Below are 22,298 nucleotides of genomic sequence, written 5' to 3' on the forward strand. Positions count from 1 at the left end.
GGTTGACTTGGCAGGAGGAAAATATTTACCAAGGAATTTTCGAGCCAAATATTTCCAAGATAGTATAGAGTTAGCTTGTAAAGAATTCAACCAACTCTTAGCTTTGTCCCTTAGTGAAAATGGGAATAATCTCAATCATACAACATCATTACTCACCCCATTAATTTTGATTGTCACACATAGCACTAAAAAGTTTGTGATACGGAGATTTGGATCTTCATTTGGTAACCCCCAAATTGCACACAATTCTGCACCATCTGAATAATTGAGGGTTTTATCTCAAAATTATTTGCCGCAGCAGTTGGAGGAAGAATGCTTGAATGTATCCCCGTAACAGTAGGGAGTACATAGTTTATTGATGGCGGGTTGGCTTCAGCTGCATTACCAATATTTGCATTGTTGACAACATTATTTACGTTCTCAGCTATGGTGAAATCCAACCGTTTCTTTATCATTCGATTCTTTCTGTACGTTCTCTCAATTTCAAGATCTATTGGTATGGTTTCCTTTTGTCTACTTCCTCGCATATACCAACAATTCCCGAAACACAATATAGCCTTGATCCAAATAAGTGTAAAACAATAAAAATTAAAAAATACCAAATTAGAAAAAATAACAATTAACTTTGATATTGGAAATTAAGTCCTCAACAACGGCGCCAAACACTTGATTGCGAAAATATATATATACGCAAGTGCACGTAATCGATTCAAGTAATATATATAATAAGTAGAGTATCGTTCCCACGAAGACTATCTTCCAAGTACCACTAATTGTTCTTTTAATTTCTATTTGGCAATCAAAATTTAGATGAATTCAATTTTAAAATTACAAAAGAAAACTAAGAACAAGAATCACTAATTAAAAGATTTAAATCATTATTAAAAAGACCTAGGGTGTCAATTTCATCAACTTTTCATTCTACTAATTTTATTAATCAATTCTAAATTTATTTCATCATATTCTAGTAGCATGTTAACATAATTCGATTCCTATTCTTTTTCAAGATATAAGATCCCAACCTATATGTAGGTTTTCTACATATATGTAATAAACTTAAACATATAGAAGGCATTAAGCATGGAAACCTAATTACTACACAAGTCATACAGGAACTTTCGTCCAATATGCAACCTATGTCTATATATTGATAACATATTCAATTCTAATCTTTCGAATTTTGAATCAAAATCATAAAATCAAGCAAATATTGATCAAGTATTTTACACATTATATAAATCAGAATAGAGAAGAAAAATCAAAAGAACATCATAATTAAATTAGATAGAATTCCATGTGACTACATTAAACCCTATATAAAATTGTTTAGTTCATATCAGACATGACCAAATCAACAAAATAATAATTCAAAGATATAAGATTCACAAACTTAAAGAAGAAAAAAATATATAAAAATGCAGAATAACTAGCCTAAGACTCAAAATTAGTCTCTAAAAACGTAATTAAAAATTGACCTTATGACCTAATTAAACCCTAAATATGAATTTATAGTAAAAAAAATTACATAAACTGTGTTTTTCACATGCAGGCCGCGACTTGGCCTTCTCTGGGTCGCGGCCCATGTCTATTTTTGAGCCATCTCGCTTCTGTGTAAGTCTTCAGGCGCCGCGACTCAAGCATCATCAAGTCGATGCCTGTGTCTATAACTCCCTTTTTGCTGAGCCTCTGACTGCCCCTTGAGTCGCGACTTATAAGTCCAAGTTGCAGCTCTAATTCCATTTTTTCTCAAATTGATTCTTTCAACCCATCTCTTCATCCCAAACTGACTTTTAATCGTCCTTAGCGCCATTTTGAGTCCAACAACTGCCAAAAGCATCATTTTTCCACCATTTTCACTTTTTTCTTTTACATTTTTATTGTGATTCACCGCACCAACCTACAACAAAGACAAAAAAAAGCGTGATCTTGCACAAAACACACATAAAGACTCAAGATTACCACAAAAACACATTAAAAAATGATACTAAAATGAGTTATCATAAAGGAGGGCTTGCGTTTGGCAGGACCTTCGGGTGAGGCGAGTGGAACCGCCGACGCTAGGTTTTTTTGCACATTGAGTTCGGGAAAGGTTACACCATTACTAGAGGCCCCATCCAATGGAGATCCCTCAGGACCTTGAAGAGCAAGGAAATTCTTCCTTGCTGTGGTTTTGGGTCGTCGGCCTAGAGGAGCAGAGACAGCTGGGGACGATGAAGTAGCAACAGGTGGGGTCGACGCTAGAACGAGAGGAGTGACTAAGGGAACTGACTCAGGAACTATCTCCTTCTGAGGCTTCATAGGATTGGAGGTGGAACCACGACCTCGATTCTTCATGGCTGCTGAAAGAAAAATTAAAAGAGACACACAAAGAAAAAAAAAACCTAAAAACTTGGTCACAAGTGAGCCAGAAAAAAAACAAGAAACACTTAGAACCAAAAATCATAGAGAATCCTAATATAGAGAATTCGGTGAACAAATGAGGCAAGTTCGAAAATGGGTAACCAAAAAAAAGGGCTAACCAAATTTAATGTGATAAATGCCAAAATATCTCTTTTTAAAAAAATATATATTCTCTCAAACCTCAAAATTGGAAACTTTTACAAGATTTTGAATAAAATGAGATAAAACAAATAAATTGCATTTATTTATTTATTTTTGTTTCAAATTTGATTTTTCTTTAGTACTCGGTCAACAAGGAATTGAATATATATTTTTTATTTTATTTCTATAACATCCTGTATTTTGAACACCAGTTGGAGCCGGTGAAGAATTTCGTGAAATATTATTTCGATAAATAATATTATGTGAAATTATGTTATTTCGTGAATTTTATAGTAGTTGTGCTAATTTGAGTAAATTATTAAAATTATGTGTTTTGTGACAAAATTTATTTTTGGTCACATTTATTTTATTTTATTTTAGCTTGGAGATATTGAAAAACTATACGGTAAAAATTTGGTTAAATTTTGAGAGTGAAATTACCAAAGGGCCCTTGAGTGCATTAGAAGTGAGTTAAAAGGGGCAATGTCATTTTAGTCATTTCCAAAGGTGGAGAGAGGGTGTGATGGGCAGCTAGGCTATGCCCTAGTGTACTCAAGTGTTTATGACACCTACCCTAGGAAGAGTAAGAGGCTACCTCACCCATTGGCTAAGCCTCCAATCATTTCCCTCTTACACACTACTACAAAATAACCTTTACGAGACACTTTTTTAGGACACGCACATAAATGCAAGTCCTTAAAAATATTTATGAAGTTTTTAGGACACTCATTGAGAGTCCTGAAAAAACACAATTTAGGACTCGCAATGAGTGTCCTAAAAGAAAATGTGAGTCCTAAAAAAATCTGGGCTATAAAAATAAGTGTTTTACTTAATATTTTTAAGGACTTGCTTTGGGAGTCCTTAATACTCTTTTAGGACTCGCAATGAGTGTCCTAAAAGAATTTACGAGTCCTAAAAAATCTGGGCTAAAAAAAAATGTCTTACTTAATAATTTTAAGGACTTTCTTTGGGAGTCCTTAATACTTTTTTAGGACTCGGTGGGAGTCCTAAAAAAGTATTAAAGACTCCTAAAGCAAGCCCTTAAATATTTTAAGTAAAACTCTCAAAAACAGCCATATATTTCCGGTTACACATATATACTTAAAAAACTATACACATTTGGGGTTTTATAGGGTTACATATACTCAAACCCACAGCAGCCACCCGGTACTGAAGGAGATGAACGGCATGACCAAGGCTGAAGGAGATGAACGGCAGCAGGTGGTGCTCGACGGCAGTGACGTTCCAGCATTCTCGGTGGCGTCGATGGCGGCTCCAGCGTTCCAGCACTCACGGCGGTGCAGGTCTCGGCTCCAGCAGGCTCTCTGGCGGTGCAGGGTCTCGGCTTCGGCAGTGCAGGTTCTCGGCTCCGGCGGTGCTGGTTGCTCACGGTTCCAGCCGTGGGTTGAGGTATATATAATGCTTCTTTTTTATTATTTGCTTGCTTATATAAATATATATATTATAATTTCAGATATATATATATGATATATCAATCAAAATAATATATATATATATACAAGAGAGCTTGCTCAACAAATTGAGAAGGAGGTATTCTAGTTGATTTTTAGATGGAGCAAACCAATGAGATATTTTGTAATCTGTGGTCCTAATTATTTTTGCCACTGGCACTCCATTGTACTCTATTAAATAATCCAATGCTGCTATGAATGAGATATTTGTAATATGTGGTAATAAGTGGTTTCATAAATATAACTGCAGTTAAGCCTGTTTAGAGTCATCTGATCTTAGATGGTAGTTGTAGTTGATTTTAAGATGGGAGCAAACCAATGACCTATTAATAAGATGTGGTAATAATTATTTTTGGTACTTCATAGTAAACTATTAAATTATGCAATAATGAATGAGATAAGTGGTTTCGATAATTATAACTGCAATTGAATCTGTTTAGAGTCATCTTATTTTACATATAATTGTATAAGCCTTGGTGTTTATTCCTTTCCTCATTGCATCTTATGTGAGTAGAACTGTTTCAGGTGTCTCATTATGGTAGCTTCTATTTTCAAGTAGAATTCCTACTTTACATTTTGTAGATTCTATATGTTTCAGTTTTAAGCACCCTTTTCCGTTCGCCATTTGGATATTAATGTTATTGAACATGATATATATGTTCAAGATAATTGAGTATATTGTGCTGTCACTGTGTATTGATTCTGTGTCATAATAATGAGTTTCTATTTTTTACTTTACAGGTTAAGGCTTTTAGCAAATCTCTCGAGTCATTTAAAACTGCAATTGTTGTTGGTGGAACTAATATATCTGACCAGGTGACTGATGTGGATTTATAGTTTTATTGTTTACTTAAGTTCTTCCCTGTGTGGTCAAAGGGAATACTGTTGGGAGGATTATGTTGATCTATATTGTTTATTTATTTATTTTTGACATTTCTCATATGTTGTGGTTATTTTCCTATAATTTAAATTTTATGTTCTAACTAATGAGTTATTAATTAAATATTTAATTGATATCTTATTCTTTATGGTAGGATGTGTACCCTTAATTTCAATTTCGACTTCTCTTTTATCTTAAGTCTGAAATACACCGTTCTTTGGGTGTATGGAATGTACTTTCCGTCCTCGTGAAAAAGCCCATATCAATATGTGTTTGACTGATTTCACTGCTGGATGCCAAAACAGAGGTCTGAGCTCCGTGCTGGAGTTGATATAGTTGTTGCTACTCCTGGGAGATTTATAGATCATTTGCAGCAAGGAAATAGTTCACTTTCAAGAGTTTCATTTGTTGTTCTAGATGAGGCTGACAGAATGCTTGACATGGGGTTTGAACCTCAGATAAGAGAGGTACGCTCCCTTCCTACCTCAAATATTTCTATTTTTCTGTTTTACTTGAGATTTTTTCTGTTCCATCTGTTTGTATGCTCCATCAAAGCCTGGCTATTCATGTCCCCCTTTCCCTGTTGCACAACCTATTTCTTTGTAAATTCAACAAATTATGGTAATTTATTTAGCTCTTTTGTTGAAGAAATTTTGAGTTCATCATACCATCTCAGGTGATGCGGAGTCTTCCTGAAAAGCATCAAACTTTGTTGTTTAGTGCTACCATGCCTGTGGAGATTGAAGCACTAACTCAGGTTAGGACTTCTGTCTTGTGGTTTTCTTCACCGTATATATCAAAGTGTTTATTTATTTTTGGGTTGGTAAAAGCAGTGTTAAAGGCTCTTAAATGTATACGAGTTGATAAATTTCGGTTAAGACAGTTAATGCCTGTAACATTCTAATTCCACACATTATCTATAAATTTCATTCTCATTCCTTCTAGAGAATGATTCTTCCTTGAGCTTCCTCGGGCTGTTCCACCTTGAAGTGAGGCTAGATACAATATTTTTAGAGTTTTCTTGTATGAATACTTTAATTGTTTGGATACATTTCATTGTTTTCCCAGAGAGTTTAATCATGGAAACCTTTGATTGAATGCTAATTGCAGTATTACATAACATTACATTGATTATCTTTATCAAGGTAATCATTACATTTTGTTTCTGTCATAGATAAGTTGACAAGTTGACGTGAATATTTAAATATTAATTCTGAAGCAAGGTCCTTTTGTAGAAGAATTCATCACATCTATTTTCATTATTAGTATATATACCAAGAGAAGAGAGATCAAGGATCTATATTTGATCACATCAAGGAAATTTCTTTAAGTGTTTGCTTTGTTTAGTTTAAGTGGAATAATGATGAAGCTAAAGTAACTCGTGTCTAACATTTATTCATCTTTCTAGTATTGTTGAAATCAATGCATATAAACACAAACCATTATTATTAACAAACCATTAGTATTGTTGAAATCAATGAAATCAGTGGCTTTAATCTTTCCAGTGTTCCGTGTCGATGTAGCTGGGATTTAAGTTTAAAGGCTTCGTATTTGATGGATTCTTGGCATTTTGTGATGGAAGGATGCTCTAAGTGTTATTGACAATTATCCCCATATTATTTGGCATGTGTTAGAATGTAGATCCTTATAAAGTATTTCATGTTTTTATGTTAGTGATTGATACTAGCTCTTTATTTCTCTTCTATAGTAACTAGAATGACAGGTGAACTTCATTGGATTCAATAGTCATTACGTTATGAGGATGATGAAGAATGTACTTATTAATGCCCCTCATATCAAACATTTCTTGTCGAAACAGGTAATAAACAATATACAACTACATAGTATTAATCTAGTACAATTTTTATATATGCTTTAAATTTATTACCACTAATATAATTATAATTAAATTTTTGTTTTCTTTTTTTTTTCAGTTTACCTTCGACAAACCATATACTACTCAAGAAATTGACGAAGTTAGAGAAGAATGGGCAATGTCATTTTTACAATTGGTTAGAGAAAAATGAATGATATTATAGCTAGCTAATTACAATACATGTTTAGAAATTTTAAATTTATTTCGTAAAAATTTTTTGCCATTTTTTTAGTATTTTCTTTTCAAAATTCTTTTGATACATATTCGACACTCAAATGGATATATATTTTTAAATCAAAATTAAAATTGTAGCTGTATTTTTTTTTTAAAACAAATTACTTTTAAGGGCATGCAAAGCGAGTCCTAAAAAATTTGGTTGAGTGCCTTTAATTAAGTTTTAAGCGAGTCCTAAAAGAATGTTTTTAGGACTCGCACAGATTTTTTAGGACTCACGTTGCGAGTCTAAAAAACCTTAGTTTTTAAGGCTCTCAAATAGAGGACTCGCGCCCCGCGAGTCCTAAAAAACCTTTTTTGTAGTAGTGACACATCCAATCATTATTTCTTTTAATTTCTTTTTTTTCCTCAAGAAAACAAAAATACCTCTCTCCATTCTTCTCCCCAAAACCGAGAGCTCCCCAAGTTCCATGGCTGTCATTTTCTCTCCTTAAGCTTAGGCACTCATTCTCCATTGAAGGAAGGGGAGAAGCTCAAGAGCACACCAAGGAAGAGTAAGTTTGAACCCTACTTCATTTTTTCCTCCTCTCTTCCTCTTCAAACCCGAAATCCTAAAGGGTTTACTATGCATGTATGTTATTTTAATGGCCATGCATGGCATGGATTTTGTATTCTAGGGTTGAAGAGAGGTGGTTCTAGGAGAATCTCAAAGATTGAAGCTTTTTGGTGATCTAGTGAAAACAAAGGTAAGGGTTCTAGAGTTTTTATGTTTTTCCACACATCTCCATCTTCTACCTTAACACTCTTTTAAAAAAATCTGCATGTGGAACTATTGGGGCTCAGTTTGAGTGTACAAAACACAAGGAGGAAGTTTTAAAAGCTAAGGGAACCTCATCTCCATGCTAGAACCATCAAAGGTAGATCTTTTGTTGGTTTTTGAGTGATTTTTGGTTATTGATATAGATTTGGTTCTATAGGTTGTTTTGTTGGTTTTTAGAGTTTATTTTATGCTTGAAGGTTAGCTTGGTTGATTTGTTGATTTGCATTCATGCATGGGGCTAGGCTTTCACTAGTTGTGTTTATTTTGCTAGAATGTGTAAAAATGCATGCTTCCATGTTTTTGTGATCTGACATCCAACGGTTTAGATCATACCCTACTACCTCTTTTTATGGAAATAATTTGTATGGTTGCATAGATCTAGATTATTTATAGAGTTTAGGCTATGAAAAATCGAAAAAAGGTGTTTTCAAACCTAAGTTATGCACTTTTTGGCATCTTGATGCAATCTGGAAAATTTCTGGGCTGCATGCACTGCCCAGATTGTTTTGAATATTGAACACGTTTTACTGAGCCAAAATCCGTGAAATTTGGTAAAATGTTATTTTAAATATGTATAAAGAACACATAACAATTTTAGAAGAAAATGCAAAATGGTTAAAGCTTAATGGTTTTTCAAAATTTTCCCTAATAATCTGAAAATGAAATTTCTGGGCAGCCAGCACTGCTCAGATTGTCTTACATTTTTTAATAGGTTATGCTATCCTAAAAATTATGAAATTTTGTGAGAAACTAAACTAGATATGATTAAATATCTTGGTAAAATTTTAGAAAAATCTGGGCAACGGTACAAAAGAAATAATTTTTCAAAGAACCCTAACAATCTGAAAAAAAAAAAACTCCTGGGCAGAAGGCACTGCCCAGATTTCTTTAAACGGGTTAATGGGTTTTGCCATCTCAAAAATTATGAAACAAAGTGAGAAAAAATTTAAGATATGTATTAAGGCCCTGGTAAAATTTTAGATTAAAATATGTCACGGTTTAAGAGTATTAATTTTTCTAAGTTTTCCTAAAAACAGGGAAAATTAGTAATTTCTAACCTTAACAAAAAAACGAGTTTGGGAGGTTAGTTCTCCTAACCTAAATTGAATTTTTGAGGTGAGCTTTTGCCTAGTTCCCGTCATTAGGAAGCATAATACGTGAATAGGATTTTAAAGGGTTGTGGTTAGTGAACCTAACATAGAATATGAGTTTAAAAGCGGGATTTTTATCACGTTAAAATGAATAGTGAAAAAAAGGTTAGGTTCGGAATTGGAAATGAAATTGTTTTAAAAAAATAGCTAAAGTTTTGCATATCTAACCAATCCCAATTTAGCTTAAGGTTATTGAGAATGACGATTTTCTCATAAAGTTGTAAATGGATTAAAGCAGAATCTGGTCTTATACACTGTAAAGTGTATATCAGAAATTTTTAGTATAGAGTCTCTAAGAGAACATTATTGAATGTAGCTATCATAGAATATTAGCTATACGAGTATGCCATAGTTTAATCCGAGTACACTATATTAATTACAGTAATCGCGAAGGGAAAAGTAGATAGCAGAGTTAAAAGATCCAGCTGGGAACTAAGGACTCCAAGTAAATTAGAATTTCTCTTTCTTGGCTACAACATGAATATACTAGTGTGTGCTTGTGGTAGTAGATTACACTAGTTTTTTTTGGGTCATTAAGACCATGGTATGCTTAATGCCTACTCTTGCAATGCTTTGGCATTCTACAGATAAATGGTAGTAGGTTCGGGTTGAATCCAGAACCTTAGCATAATATAGTTCAGGTTGGAGCCAAGACAATGGTAATATAGTCCAGGTTGGAGTTAGGACATGGTAAGTATGTAGTCCGAGTGGGAGTCAGGAAAATGTTATATTGTCTAGGTTGGAGCCAGTAAAATGGTAATATAGTCCGGGTTGGAGCCAGGACATGGTAAGTATGTAGTTCAAGTTGGATTCAAGACATGGTAAGTATATGGTCTAGGTTGAAGCCAAGGCGATGGTAATATAGTCCAGGTTGGAGCCACGACATGATAAGTATATAGTCTGGGTTGAAGCCAGTACAATGGTAATATAATCCGGGCTGGAGCCATGACATAAATGCTGGAACCGAGTTGTGGCTTGGATCCTTTGTTGATAATTTAATTGCTTAGTCTTGATGTGTGTTAAATATATTTGAATGTTCTGAGAATCTTCTTAGTGTAGGATATTACGATATGAGTGATATATTGTATGTTCTGGGAATTTGCTGAGTGTAGGTTACTGTGTTAAGTGTGAACTTGGTTGTTTGAAACAACCAAAGTTATTGTTCGATATGGTTATCTATGTTGGATGCTCTGGGAATTTTATCAATGCAAGTTGTTTCGATATGTATGAACATGTGTTGTTGGGCACAACCAATGTGCTTGATTTATGTTAGGACTGTTATTGAGAATTGTATGATAGGGTCGGAATTTATCCAATACCCTATGACCGTAGTGGTAACTACCTTAGGGCAACTGGTTACTGGGTTTAGTATATTTTTGCAAGGCTATTCTTACTAAGTGTTTTCGCTTACCTAGTTGGTTCATGTTGTAGGTAAGTGCAAAAGTAATGTGGAGTAGCGAGCGTAGGAATCTGCTTGTGGATATGTACATGTGGCTCGACCTGGGAACTTTTGATGGAACACCAATTTGAAAAGAAAATGTTGGGAGCTTGTTATTTTTGTTATGACATTTCTTTTGCTTTAACTCTGTAAAAAAGTGGTTGTAATTTCGTTTGCAAAAACTAAAAGTGCGCGCACACGATCTTTTAAAAGTTTTTTTATATGGATTTTTAGTACAATGAGTTAAAAGTAAAAAGTTTTAAATTTCCGCATGTGTTTGGTCTTGTGTGTTTTGAGGGTTGTTACAATTTCAAAGAAAATTGCCGAAAATAAAAGATTAAATTTCCATACCATATGTGTCCATGTAAATGTCAAGTCCAATTCAATAGAAACAAGATAACTATTTTCTTCCAAAATTAGAAAAGGGAATTATAATTAAAATACTAAGTGATAATGACAACCATAATTCGAAAAAGAATATACCAATCACATAAAATATTTTAATCAATTCATTATGTGTATGAGTCTTACGACATTCTTACACAGTCTAGTCAACAAGCATTTGTGTGTGCATGTGCAATCAATTTGGCGGTTCTTTTAGGCCTTTTAAAGCTAGGGTCACTGCCCATGCTCAGAAATTGTAGCCTTTTTCAAATTGTAACCATAATGGAGGCTATAACTCTTATACTGATGGTAGCTCTTTACACTGGTAATAATTGCTAATTACCTGGTACCAACTTACTCAATGTCGGCTTTCACACATCAGTATAGGTAGCTCTTTTCCAAAATGGAGCCTGAAAAAGAAGCTGGATTAAAGAATGCTCATACTAAAATTGACATAATAATTTGATCAAATATAAATTGGTGGGTCTACAACTTTTACAAATATAGTTTTTATTCCTCATAAAGTATAAGAATTATAACGTTCATTTTCCAAAAATTGAAAAAATATCGTCAACAAATTTCTTTCATGCAGGACAAGAGATTTACACAATCACATATGTAAGGCAAGACAATCAATTATTGGCAATTTAAAATAAAACAAACCCCAAGGATTTCTTGAGAGAATCAAACCTGACCGTTTCTAAAGCTGTAGTAAAAATATCTACAATTTGTTTGTTAGTCTCAATATATTCTAAAATTAGAGTTTTGTTTTCAATAAGTTCCCAGATAAAATGATGACAAATTTCAATATGTTTGGCGCAAGATTGTTCAATAGGATTTTTGGAGATATTAATAGCACTTTTATTATCACAAAAAATTGTTAAAGTTTTTAGATCAAACCCATAGTCACCCAACATTTGTTTCATCCACAAAAGTTGAGTACAACAGCTTCCAGTAGCTATGTACTCAGCCTCGGCTGTTGACAAGGAGATGGAGTTTTATTTTTTATAGGAAACCAAATTGTTTCCAAAGTAAAAACAACCACCACTTGTACTTTTGCGGTCATTAGTGTTTCCTGCCCAATCTACATCACTATAACCCAAAAGGTTATAGTTTATTTCTTTGGATTACCAATGCCTAATTCAAGAGTATTATTGATATAACGAATAATTCTTTTTATAGAAGTCACATGAGGCTCCATGGGGTTCCCTTGGAAGTGAGCACACACTCCAACACTGTAACTGATGTCTAGACGACTAGCAGTTAAGTATAGAAGACTCCCAATCATACTCCTGTAAAGAGTTGGATTAACTTTCATCCCACTCTCATCTTTAGATAGTTTGACAGTGGTTCCCATGGGAGTTTTAGCAGGTTTAGATGCATTGAGCCCAAACTTCTTCACCAAATTTCTTGCATACTTACTTTGTGAAATGAAAATTCCCTCATCTGACTGCTTCACTTGCAGCCCTAAGAAAAAATTGAGCTCTCCGACCATGCTCATCTCAAACTCTTCCCGCATTTGTTTCACAAATTCCTGCACTAGAGAGTCATTAGTAGAACCAAACACTATATCATCAACATATATTTGAGCTATCATAATATAGGTATCAAGATTTTTGATAAAAAGTGTCTTGTCTACTCACTCTCTCTTGTACCCTTTTGAGACCAAAAAATGGGTTAGTCTCTCATACCAAGCCCGATGGGCTTGTTTCAACCCATACAATGCTTTTTGCAGCTTAAAAATATGATTAGGAAAGTGAGGGTCCTCAAACCCTTTGGGTTGCTCAACATAAGACTCTTCATTCAAGAATCCATTTAAAAAAGCAGATTTGACATCCATTTGGAGTAATTTAAAATCAAGAACACATGAAATAGGTAGCAATAATCTTATGGATTCAAGTCCTGGAACAAGGGCAAATGTCTCATCAAAATCAATTCCTTCAACTTTAGTGTGACCCTGTGCAACTAGCCTAGCTTCATTTCTTATTATGGTGCCAAATTCAACAATTTTGTTTTTAAATATCCATTTTGTACCTATAACATTAGTATGGCTCAGTCTAGGGAAAAGGATTCATACCTCATTCCTTATGAATTGGTCTAGCTCTTCTTGCATAGCATTAATCCATGATTCATCACTGAAGGCTTCCTTCACGTTTTTTGGTTCAAATGTAGAAGTAAAGCAAACAAATTGAACCAAGTTTACATACATCTTTCTAGTGACCATACTCTCTTCAAGATTTCCCAAAATGAGACTAGAAGGGTGATTTTTTTTTACTCTAGTTTAGGGTTCTTTTTTTATGGAGTTAGAAGAATTAACTGGACTTTCCTTCTCTGTTCGTTCAGTTGTTGTCGCAACAAAATCTTTGTCTGATACATGATCAGTAGCTGTTGTCGCCTCTGAACGATCTTCTATTAGATCTGGTATCCCTTTATGTTGTTGAATATCAATGAACGTGTCAATTTCTTCCTTATGGGAGTACTCAAAAAAATCTTTTAGATCATCAACAACCATATTAGTAGATTCCATAACAGTTTGCCCAGATTCTCATGATCTCTAAGAATATAACAAAGGCACCCAAAGACGTGAAAATAATTGACATTCAGTTTTCTACCTTTCCAGATCTCATAAGGAGTTTTATTTGTACTTGAACACAAAAAACCATGATTAATTGTGTAGCAAGCAGTTTTAATTACTTCAGCCCACAATTTCTTTGTGAGTTTTTTGCTATTTAGCATAACTCTGGGCATTTCCTGCAAGGTACGATTTTTGCATTCCACTACCCCACTTTGTTCTGGGGTTTTGGGTGCACAAAATTCAAGCAAAATTCCAAAAGATTTACAATATTCATCATAAACAAAATTTTCAAAATCCTAACCATGATCACTTCGTATTCTTAAAATTTTTCCAATGTTGCAATTTTTTTCAACTCTTAGTATTGTACAGAGAGTTTTAAACGCTTCAAATGTGTTTGATTTTTCTCTTAAGAAATCTACCCAAGTAAATCTAGAAAAATCATCCACACAGACAAAAATGTATCTCTTGCCATTAATACTTTCAACCTGTACAGGACCCATGAGATCCATATGCAATGATTCCAACACAATTGAAGTATTAATATCAGATAGAGCTTTATGGGAAAATTTCAACTCTTTTCCCAATTGACATAATTCACACTTACCAGGTGATTCTTTACCCAGCTTTGGTATACCACTGATGAGACCTGTATTAGGAATCTTTTTCGAATTTTTTAAATTTATTTCTCCAAGTTTTTCAAGCCACAAATCAGTATTATTAAAATTGGATGATGATGCATGTCATGTGAATATTTGTGTGTGTAACTATGATCCAAAGAGCAAGAACCTATAAGAACAATGTCACCACTTTGATTTACAACATTACACTCATCATGCGAATGATTAACAAGAAAACCTTGGTCACAAATTTGGCTTATGCTAATTAAGTTAGCTTTCAGCCCATCAACAAGAAGAACATTTTTCAGTTTTGGTAACCCTTCGATGTTTAGAGTACCTTTTCCCAAAATATTTCCTGTCATTCCATCCCTAAAAGTTACTACCCCATATTTCAAAGATTTGAATTTGGTGAGTATGTTGTCATTACCTATCATATGTCTTGAATAACCACTATCAAAGTACCAAGAACTAGATGCATGTATATTATGACATGTAAAGGTAGCCAAACAAACTGAGTTATTTTTCTTGACCCACATTGTTTTTTATTTTGAATTTCTTTTTGTCAAGAATTGATTCATGCTACCAAAGTGTTTAACATAATTCTTTTTAAACAAATTCAATTGAGAAAAACACTTAGGTCATATGTGTCCTTTTCATACCACAAAAATGATAAAATGATATAAATTGTCCAATGTTTTTCTTTGGAGAAATTATCTTTAGTTGTAGATTTGTTGGAACAGATGACAACTGTGTGTTCTCCGAAGAGCCACTAGTTCCTGCAAAATGATTAGTTGTCACAACAAACAGATAATTCACAAATTTTACAAAAATCATTTTCTTAGAAGATTCAGATCCATTAGATCCTAATCCACTGAAATCACCAGCCTTTTTTTCCTCAAAAGAGAACATCATCCAAAATTCCATATCTTGGATTAAGCATTTTTACACCTTTTTACATAAGATCAATTTATTTACTCAAAGAATTAATTTCATTGTTTTTGGAAGCAATAATCATTATTTTTAACTGATTTATTATTATTGCTAGCCATTAATCGATTCTCAGAGCAAACTTTCAGCAATTGATCATACATTCTCTTGTAAGAATCTTTCAATGACTCCTCATCTAAGTCAGATTCATCAGAGTCAATGTTAGATTCTTCATCATACTGAACAGAATTATTAAGGCATACCAAATCCTTGGAATAAACTGAGGAGAAAAACATACCTTTGTGAACAGAGGTTAAGGCAACACTATTGTCTTCCTCATCACTCTATTCAGAGTCTTGATCACTCCAAGTAGTTGTCATGGCTTTCTTATTCTATAAGCTATTGGCACACTTGGATTGAATGTGTCCATCAAATCCTTCACATTCCCGGCATTGAATACCTTTTTTATTAGTTTCATAGGGTTTAGAAAAATTACCTTTTGGGTTTTTGGATATGGCCTTTTTGTTTCCCAATTTCTTTTTGTACTTTTGAAATTTTTTTGTTAACAAGGTCATCTCATCATCTGAACTTTCCTTCTTTTCTCTGGAAGATTTCAAGGCAATAGATTTCTCCTTGATTTCTTCTATTTTACCTTTTTGTCTGATTTGTTGGTTTAGTTCAAAAGTTTGAAGTGAACCCATCAATTCTTCTACGTTTATTTTGTTTGGATGTTTTGCTTCTTCAATTGCAGTGAGCTTAGTTTGAAATCTAGTAGGAATAACTATAACAATTTTTTGAACCAAAACATTATCTTCAAGTTTCTCACCAATAGAAAAATATTTGTTAACAATATCTAACAATTTTTCATAAAATTCAGTGAGGGTTTCATTTTCATTCATTTTCAAATTTAGTGAGCATAACAAGCCTAGAATGCTAGACATCAGCAGTTCCTTTAAATTGAGTTTGAAGGATTTGCCAAACATCTTTTGCCGAAACACATGAAGAAATCAATTTAATGTAATCTTCACCAACACCATTAAAAATAGCATGTAATGCTTTATTATTGTAACATGACAATTTATCTTCAACATCAGTACAATCAAGTTCAGATTTTACCTTAGTTATATCATTGCTTTCTGTTGGAGGAGTCCAACCACTCAAAACAGCTTTCCAAGACTTTTCATCTTGAGATTTGATGAAGGCTCTCATTCTAACTTTCCACTATGGATAGTTAGAATCATTAAGTAAAGCGGGGCGAGTTATGAACCTCGTTCTGTGAAAAAAGACATTGCAAGAACAAGAACAACAAAAGGAATAAACCAAGATCACACTCAGAAATGAGTGACCCGCTCTGATACCAATTGAAATTCAGTTTTTAGTAATTACAAGAATAATTAAAACAAGTGAATTAATTAGGGTGCAGAATGGTAATTAAATGTTGAAACAAATTTCTGATCTGTCGGGACAGAATAAGAACTTGTCACGACAGAAACTGAACACAATAAAAAGACAGTGTAAAAATAATAAAGAACACAATTTTTTTTTACAAGGTTTAGAAACCCTTTTGGATAAACTACTCCTTGGGGTCACACCCAAAGAATAAAACAAAATAATAAACAATCACAAGTACAAAATATTGACTTAAACAAAACAAGACTCCCTCTTGAGATTTGTCGCAACTTTGTTGTACTTCTCTTCACTAATCTGCTTTTGATTGAAACGCCTAACCACTTGAACTCCCTTCAATGGCCAGCGAGTGCTTGCATCCTCCCAACGCAAGGCTTGTAAAATTCATCTCCCGAAGACTATAAGAATTGTATTCAAATTACAACATGTACTCACTCATTAATGTGGTATAAACTTACCACAAAACTAAACACTCATTTTACTACAAGATCACGTGAATACAACGATCTTGAACACAAACTATGAACTTTCACAAATATTACCATTCACTCACAAACTATGCATCAAAGAGTTACCTTTTTCTCAAGGCCCTAGAAGTCTATTTATAGTGACCATTTTCATGCTCAGAAAGACTGAGAAAGAATCTTCTAATAAAATCAAGAATATTTGAAGATATTCTTTATTAATTAAGATTTGCCATTTTTAGATGATTTTGATCTGATAGACACTGATTTTACGAGGACAGCTAATACCTGTGTCCGATCAAAATTCTCAAGATAGAAATAACAATTAATTAGTTCAAAGATTGTATTTCCTAATGTTTATTATCTTGAGCAGCACGAAAATCAAAAGAAAAATATTCCAGAAATGAATTTGAATAAGCACAAAATATTTTCTTTATAAAACCAAGATACAAATTCCTTTTATAAACATATTGTGAGAATATCAAACTAATTATTTGCAAATCATACAAACTAATTCAAGATACTAAATCTTAAAATCACAATAAAAGGAATTTAAAATCATATTTTAAATAAAAAGACATTTCTATAAAGTTTGCCAATTTTAGGATTTACATTGATTATGAGTCACCTTTCACGCACGAGATCCAGGTTAAGCGACTCCCCATGAACTTCAAGGAACCCAACATGACACCCTACGAAGGCACTATAGATCCTAAATGTCACCTCAATGCCTTTAATGACACAATGAAGTTAGGAGGGGTCAACAAGAGGGCTAGATGTCGTTGTTTCATGGTCACCTTGAAAGGAGCCGCATACAAGTGGTTCAAGAGATTAAGACCCCGAAGCATCAGATCATAGCAATGGTTCTTGGATGAGTTCCTCCAACAACAACACGATGTACACAACCATTGTGAAGAAAGGGGAAAGAAAAAGCCTGAAGATCTACATTCACGATTTTGACATGGAGGGGACTAAGGTAGGAAGTCTATCATGAGTCAAACACAAAAGGCCCATCTTAGCCGGGGTACGCACAAGCCGCACTACTATAAATATAGGCTTTCTCTGAAAAAAAATTTCAACTTTAAATAAAAAGCGTAGAAAAAAGTTTGAATGACACTCAAATATCACATTTAATACCTGCCTAAAAAAATATTATTTTATTGTGGTTTTTTTAAAATAAACACAGTGGAAAGTTGGGAATATGAGAAAGAGGAGCTTTTTTCTGAACAGTTTTCTCAAGAAAAAACCGCAGAGAAAAGTCCCATATACCTTGTAATGACCCAACTTATTATAGACTTTGGACCATTAATAACTACTATACATAGACACTAATCTTTAAGAAAACATACATATAAAATAATCATAACTTGATTAAAAATGTAAAACAAAAGATAAAACACATAAAATTCATAAAAATCGGGATCTTCAACATCCGATCCTTCATCTAGCATATCGTCTTCTATCTCTTCATAGTCATCATTGTCTTGTGCCTCAAAATGCCCTCAAGGAAGATTCGTAAAAATTCAATGTTTTTGTTCATTTGTAAACTGAAATTCCATTTTGAAGTGGACCTAACTATGAGAAAATAATATCTCATAGCTACCGGCAATTCATCTTCATCATCTATCGTCTCCCAAATTTCTTCTAAGGCTGCAGTCACAGTAAGATAATCTCTAAAGAGTCTAAGTACTAAAACGTATTTCTCTGTTGATCTCATCATGATCTGCTTAGATTCTTGGAGGTGACCTATCTCCCTGTGGAACAAAAGTAGCCTCCGAGTGATTCTCTCTAGCACTCCTACGGTGTTTCGGGGTTCTCTAATTCCTTTTAAAGCCTTAATGGCTCGGATATCCTCATAAGTTAATGCTCTGTTCATTCTTAATTGAAACATAAATGCTAAACTCTTTAGCCATACTTATAAACATAATAACTATAACCATAAACACCTACTTGGCGGTCAGATTCAGAGCTTTGAGTTTGTGTATCGAGGAGAACTTCATGCGAATGAACCGTTGCTCTGATACCAACTGTAATGACCCAACTTATTCTAGACTTTGGAGCATTAATAACTACTATACATAGACACTAATCTTTAAGAAAACATACATATGAAATACTTCATTAAAACCGTAAACACAAAAGTTAAAACACATAAAATTCATAATAGGATATGGGATCCCATTGTTTTGAAAATATTAAAATAAACATAAATTTAAATCTTAAACTTCGTTACAACTCAGATGCGAAAAAATACATAGAAAATATGATTGAAATGACAAAAAAACTTCATCCTCGAATCATTCATGTAGTCCACCGATCCCATTCTCCCTCAATACACATTCCCAAGCTTCCAAGAATCTTCCCGCCGCCATAACTATTTTTCTGTACATATAAAACATAAAGGAATAAGCCTAATGCCCAGCAAGGAAAATCTACTACAAGCATGAAACATAATCATACACATAAACTGTGAACATATATCATATACTATAGCACATATATCATAATTCTAACCCATGTACATGGTAGCTATTGGGGTTTGCTAACTAAGCAACTATAAGCCTCAAACTACAATGAGGTTTGCTAGTTGAACAACTATAAGCCCCAAAGCATAAAAGTGTTGGGGTTTGCTATATCACAACTATAAGTCCAAATCATAAAAGTGTTAGGGTTTGTTATATAACAACTATAAGCCCCAAAACATTCATAACATGTAAAAACATACTATAGCATAATCATAACATATAAAAACATACTATAACATAATCATATGAACGTATAATACTATCCTATTTTCCTTACCAAATACCGAGATGTGAGAAGAAGGACGGGATTTCAGAACACTCCTAAAAACCATTAATAGAGAGGTGAGTATTCTAAAAGAAGAAGATAAAAAGGAATGAACTAAACCATGGAGAAGGTACTTAGCGACAAGAACCTCAAGTTCAAAGAACTTAGATGCCTAACCATGAATAAAAACAGCGAGTTAGGAAATGAGTAGAGAAAAACTATAAGAACTAATGAAACAATACAGAAAGGAACTAAGAATAGGAATACCTTTAAAATTGTTATACCCGAACTACACCTCGATAACGATAAACACACTATGAACCTTACTTCTCAAGTGTTTAATAAGCTTAGAATGATAAAGCTTATAATCCCAACCCAAGTGTTGAACACTCTAAAGTAAACCTAGCATCTTGAAGGCTCTAAACTCAACTTGAAGAATGAATGAAATAGCTGGGTACTAGGTCCTCTTTATAGAGTTCAAGAATGAAAAGATCTTCATTTAGCATGAAAAAAATAATGGCTTTTTAATGGAATTTTTTTTGAATAATTGTTCAGCAGAGGCTGAAGACTCGGTCAAAAAGATTCTGGCTTATCAAGAGGTTTATGAAATAAAATGAGCTCGGTTTCAAAATTATTTGAAAATGCAGCCCTATAGCCGATATATCGCCTACCATAGGCGATATATCGCCTAGGCTCGTCAAAATGGTCGTGTGAAGTTACGTGTTTTTCGTATCCCCGTGTGGCGATATATCGCCCCCTAGAGCTGCGATATATCGGCATACGCTGAAATATTATACTCGTAATTACACTTTTTTAGCCTAATTTGAATTGAGTAAACAACTTTGACTGAGTCCTATAACGATTTCAAAGCTGCTGGAAGACTCTAGGATTTTCAAAAATTACTCTTAATAAACTATTCCTCAAAAATACTTAATTTTTCATTAAACATACACATGACAAATGTCATTATCTTCTTGAGTCTATCTAAACCTTATAGTATAATAAATATCATCTTCATAATCAGTCATATTAATCAAACCTTAGGTTATAATTAATATTCTTAAACTTGTAAAATCTATAAGTGTTGCTACGAGTGTCCAACTAAGTCCCGGCTTGAACCAAAATCCACAGTAATAAACATACTACAACTATTACTAGTTATTACTACTACTACTACAATCTAACTAGCTAAGTAAAGTTCTTGGACTCTACATACCTACCCCTTCGTCCCCGATCCTTCACAAACCCCTAATTTCCCACATTTTCCATGCGTGAGAACAATGTGAAACTCCTTCTTCCCCAGCCAAGATAATGTCTATTTTCACCATTTTTATTTTTTTTTATTTTCTTCTACTATTAATGCTTTAATCTATCTATATGTTCATATTGATTTATTTTGAAGTTTTAGAGAAAAAATGAAGAGATTCTTAGTGGGTTTCATGAGGTTTTAATGTATGTTTTATAGGTTTTTTTTTTTTTTTTTGCATTTTTTGAATATTTTTTAACATTTGTGGAGGATTAGGACACATTTTCAAGCTTCAAAACATGTATAAATCACTTATACTTGACTTTTTTTTATTTTAATATTTTGGATTTTGATTTTTTTTTATATTATTTACACAATGTATATGATTTTTAATATTGTTAGTATTAATTTTATGTGTGTTTTGCATTATTGAAACATATATTAATTTTTTTTTTAAAATTAATTTGATTTTTGTTAATTATTTTAGGAATCAAAATTTATAATTAATTTATCACTAATTTTGTAATTATGCTTTAGTAAATTTAATTTTAGTAGTTAAAATTTATAATTTACTTGTTTTAACTTAATAAGTAATTTTGTTTTATAATTTAGTAGGAATCCAAATTTATAATTAATTATTAGAAAGTTGCTAGTTAAAATTTGAGTTTACTTGTTTTAACTTAATAAGTAGTTTTGAATACTCTAAATCATACCAATTACCATACTTACTCATTATTGTTTAAACTTTTATTGTAGGAAATATATTTACTTGTTTGAATTTGAAGTGTTGTGAAAATTGTTCAAGATTAATTTTTATGGTGACTAATAATTACTGGTTAATATTTTATTTTTATTTTTTGATATATTATACAAATTATTGTTTGAGGAGTTTGAATTATTAGATATTCATCCGTATTGAAGTAGGTTTTGAGATAAAATTTTGTGTTGTGGAGAGAAGAAAGGTTAAGAGAATTCTGTGTGTTACGGTGGTTTATTGGCGAAATTATGCATGTTGATTGTTGTGTTTTGTTTGAATTTAATTTACAGGTAGTACAAATATGGGATATGCTTTAGAAACAGAGGAAACCCTGCTCATTTTTTTAAGATAAATATATTGATTGAACATGTTTTATAGGTTAATATATGTAATAATTATTTTTGTTTATGTTGCAAATGTAAATACATATCAATTTGGGATATGTTATAGAAACAGATGAAATTCTGCCCATTTTATTTTAGAATTTATTAATTGAACATATTTTTGTTCAATTAAAATATAAATTTTCTTTTCAATATTGACTTAGGAACCATGTAGATGGATAAATCATGAATGCTTGAGAATAGAGAAACACAACATTTTCATGACACATTCAACTAATTTTTAGAATTTTGCCAAACAAATTGTAGTGATCCAGAAAGAATTCCTTGTCCATTTATAGATTGTGATAATGGATCAAAATGAAATATTACCATGATAAAGAATCAAGTTATTGTACATAGTATTGGCACGGGGAATCATTGAAAAATAATAATGTG

General features: G+C 32.8%; 1 protein-coding gene across 1 annotated transcript; it reads left to right on the plus strand.

The window, feature by feature from the left end:
- The first annotated feature begins 3,729 nt into the window (after nucleotides 1-3,729).
- On the plus strand, nucleotides 3,730-6,131 carry LOC133792079 (DEAD-box ATP-dependent RNA helicase 20-like). Its single transcript, XM_062229987.1, has 5 exons — nucleotides 3,730-3,951; nucleotides 4,755-4,829; nucleotides 5,199-5,360; nucleotides 5,570-5,650; nucleotides 6,068-6,131. The coding sequence occupies exons 1-5, from the start codon at nucleotides 3,730-3,732 to the stop codon at nucleotides 6,074-6,076; spliced, it is 549 nt and encodes a 182-aa protein (XP_062085971.1). The 3' UTR covers nucleotides 6,077-6,131.
- The last annotated feature ends 16,167 nt before the right edge of the window (nucleotides 6,132-22,298 follow it).

The sequence above is a fragment of the Humulus lupulus genome, chromosome 7 (assembly GCF_963169125.1).
Source record: "Humulus lupulus chromosome 7, drHumLupu1.1, whole genome shotgun sequence".
Classification (NCBI taxonomy): Eukaryota; Viridiplantae; Streptophyta; class Magnoliopsida; order Rosales; family Cannabaceae; genus Humulus; species Humulus lupulus.

Excerpts from the sequence above, each read along its gene's own strand:
- LOC133792079 (XM_062229987.1), top strand. The coding sequence starts at position 3,730 with ATGACCAAGGCTGAAGGAGATGAACGGCAGCAGGTGGTGCTCGACGGC. Across the intron at positions 3,952-4,754 it reads GGTTCCAGCCGTGGGTTGAG|GTTAAGGCTTTTAGCAAATC; the intron begins GTATATATAATG and ends TTTACTTTACAG. Across the intron at positions 5,361-5,569 it reads TTGAACCTCAGATAAGAGAG|GTGATGCGGAGTCTTCCTGA; the intron begins GTACGCTCCCTT and ends ATACCATCTCAG.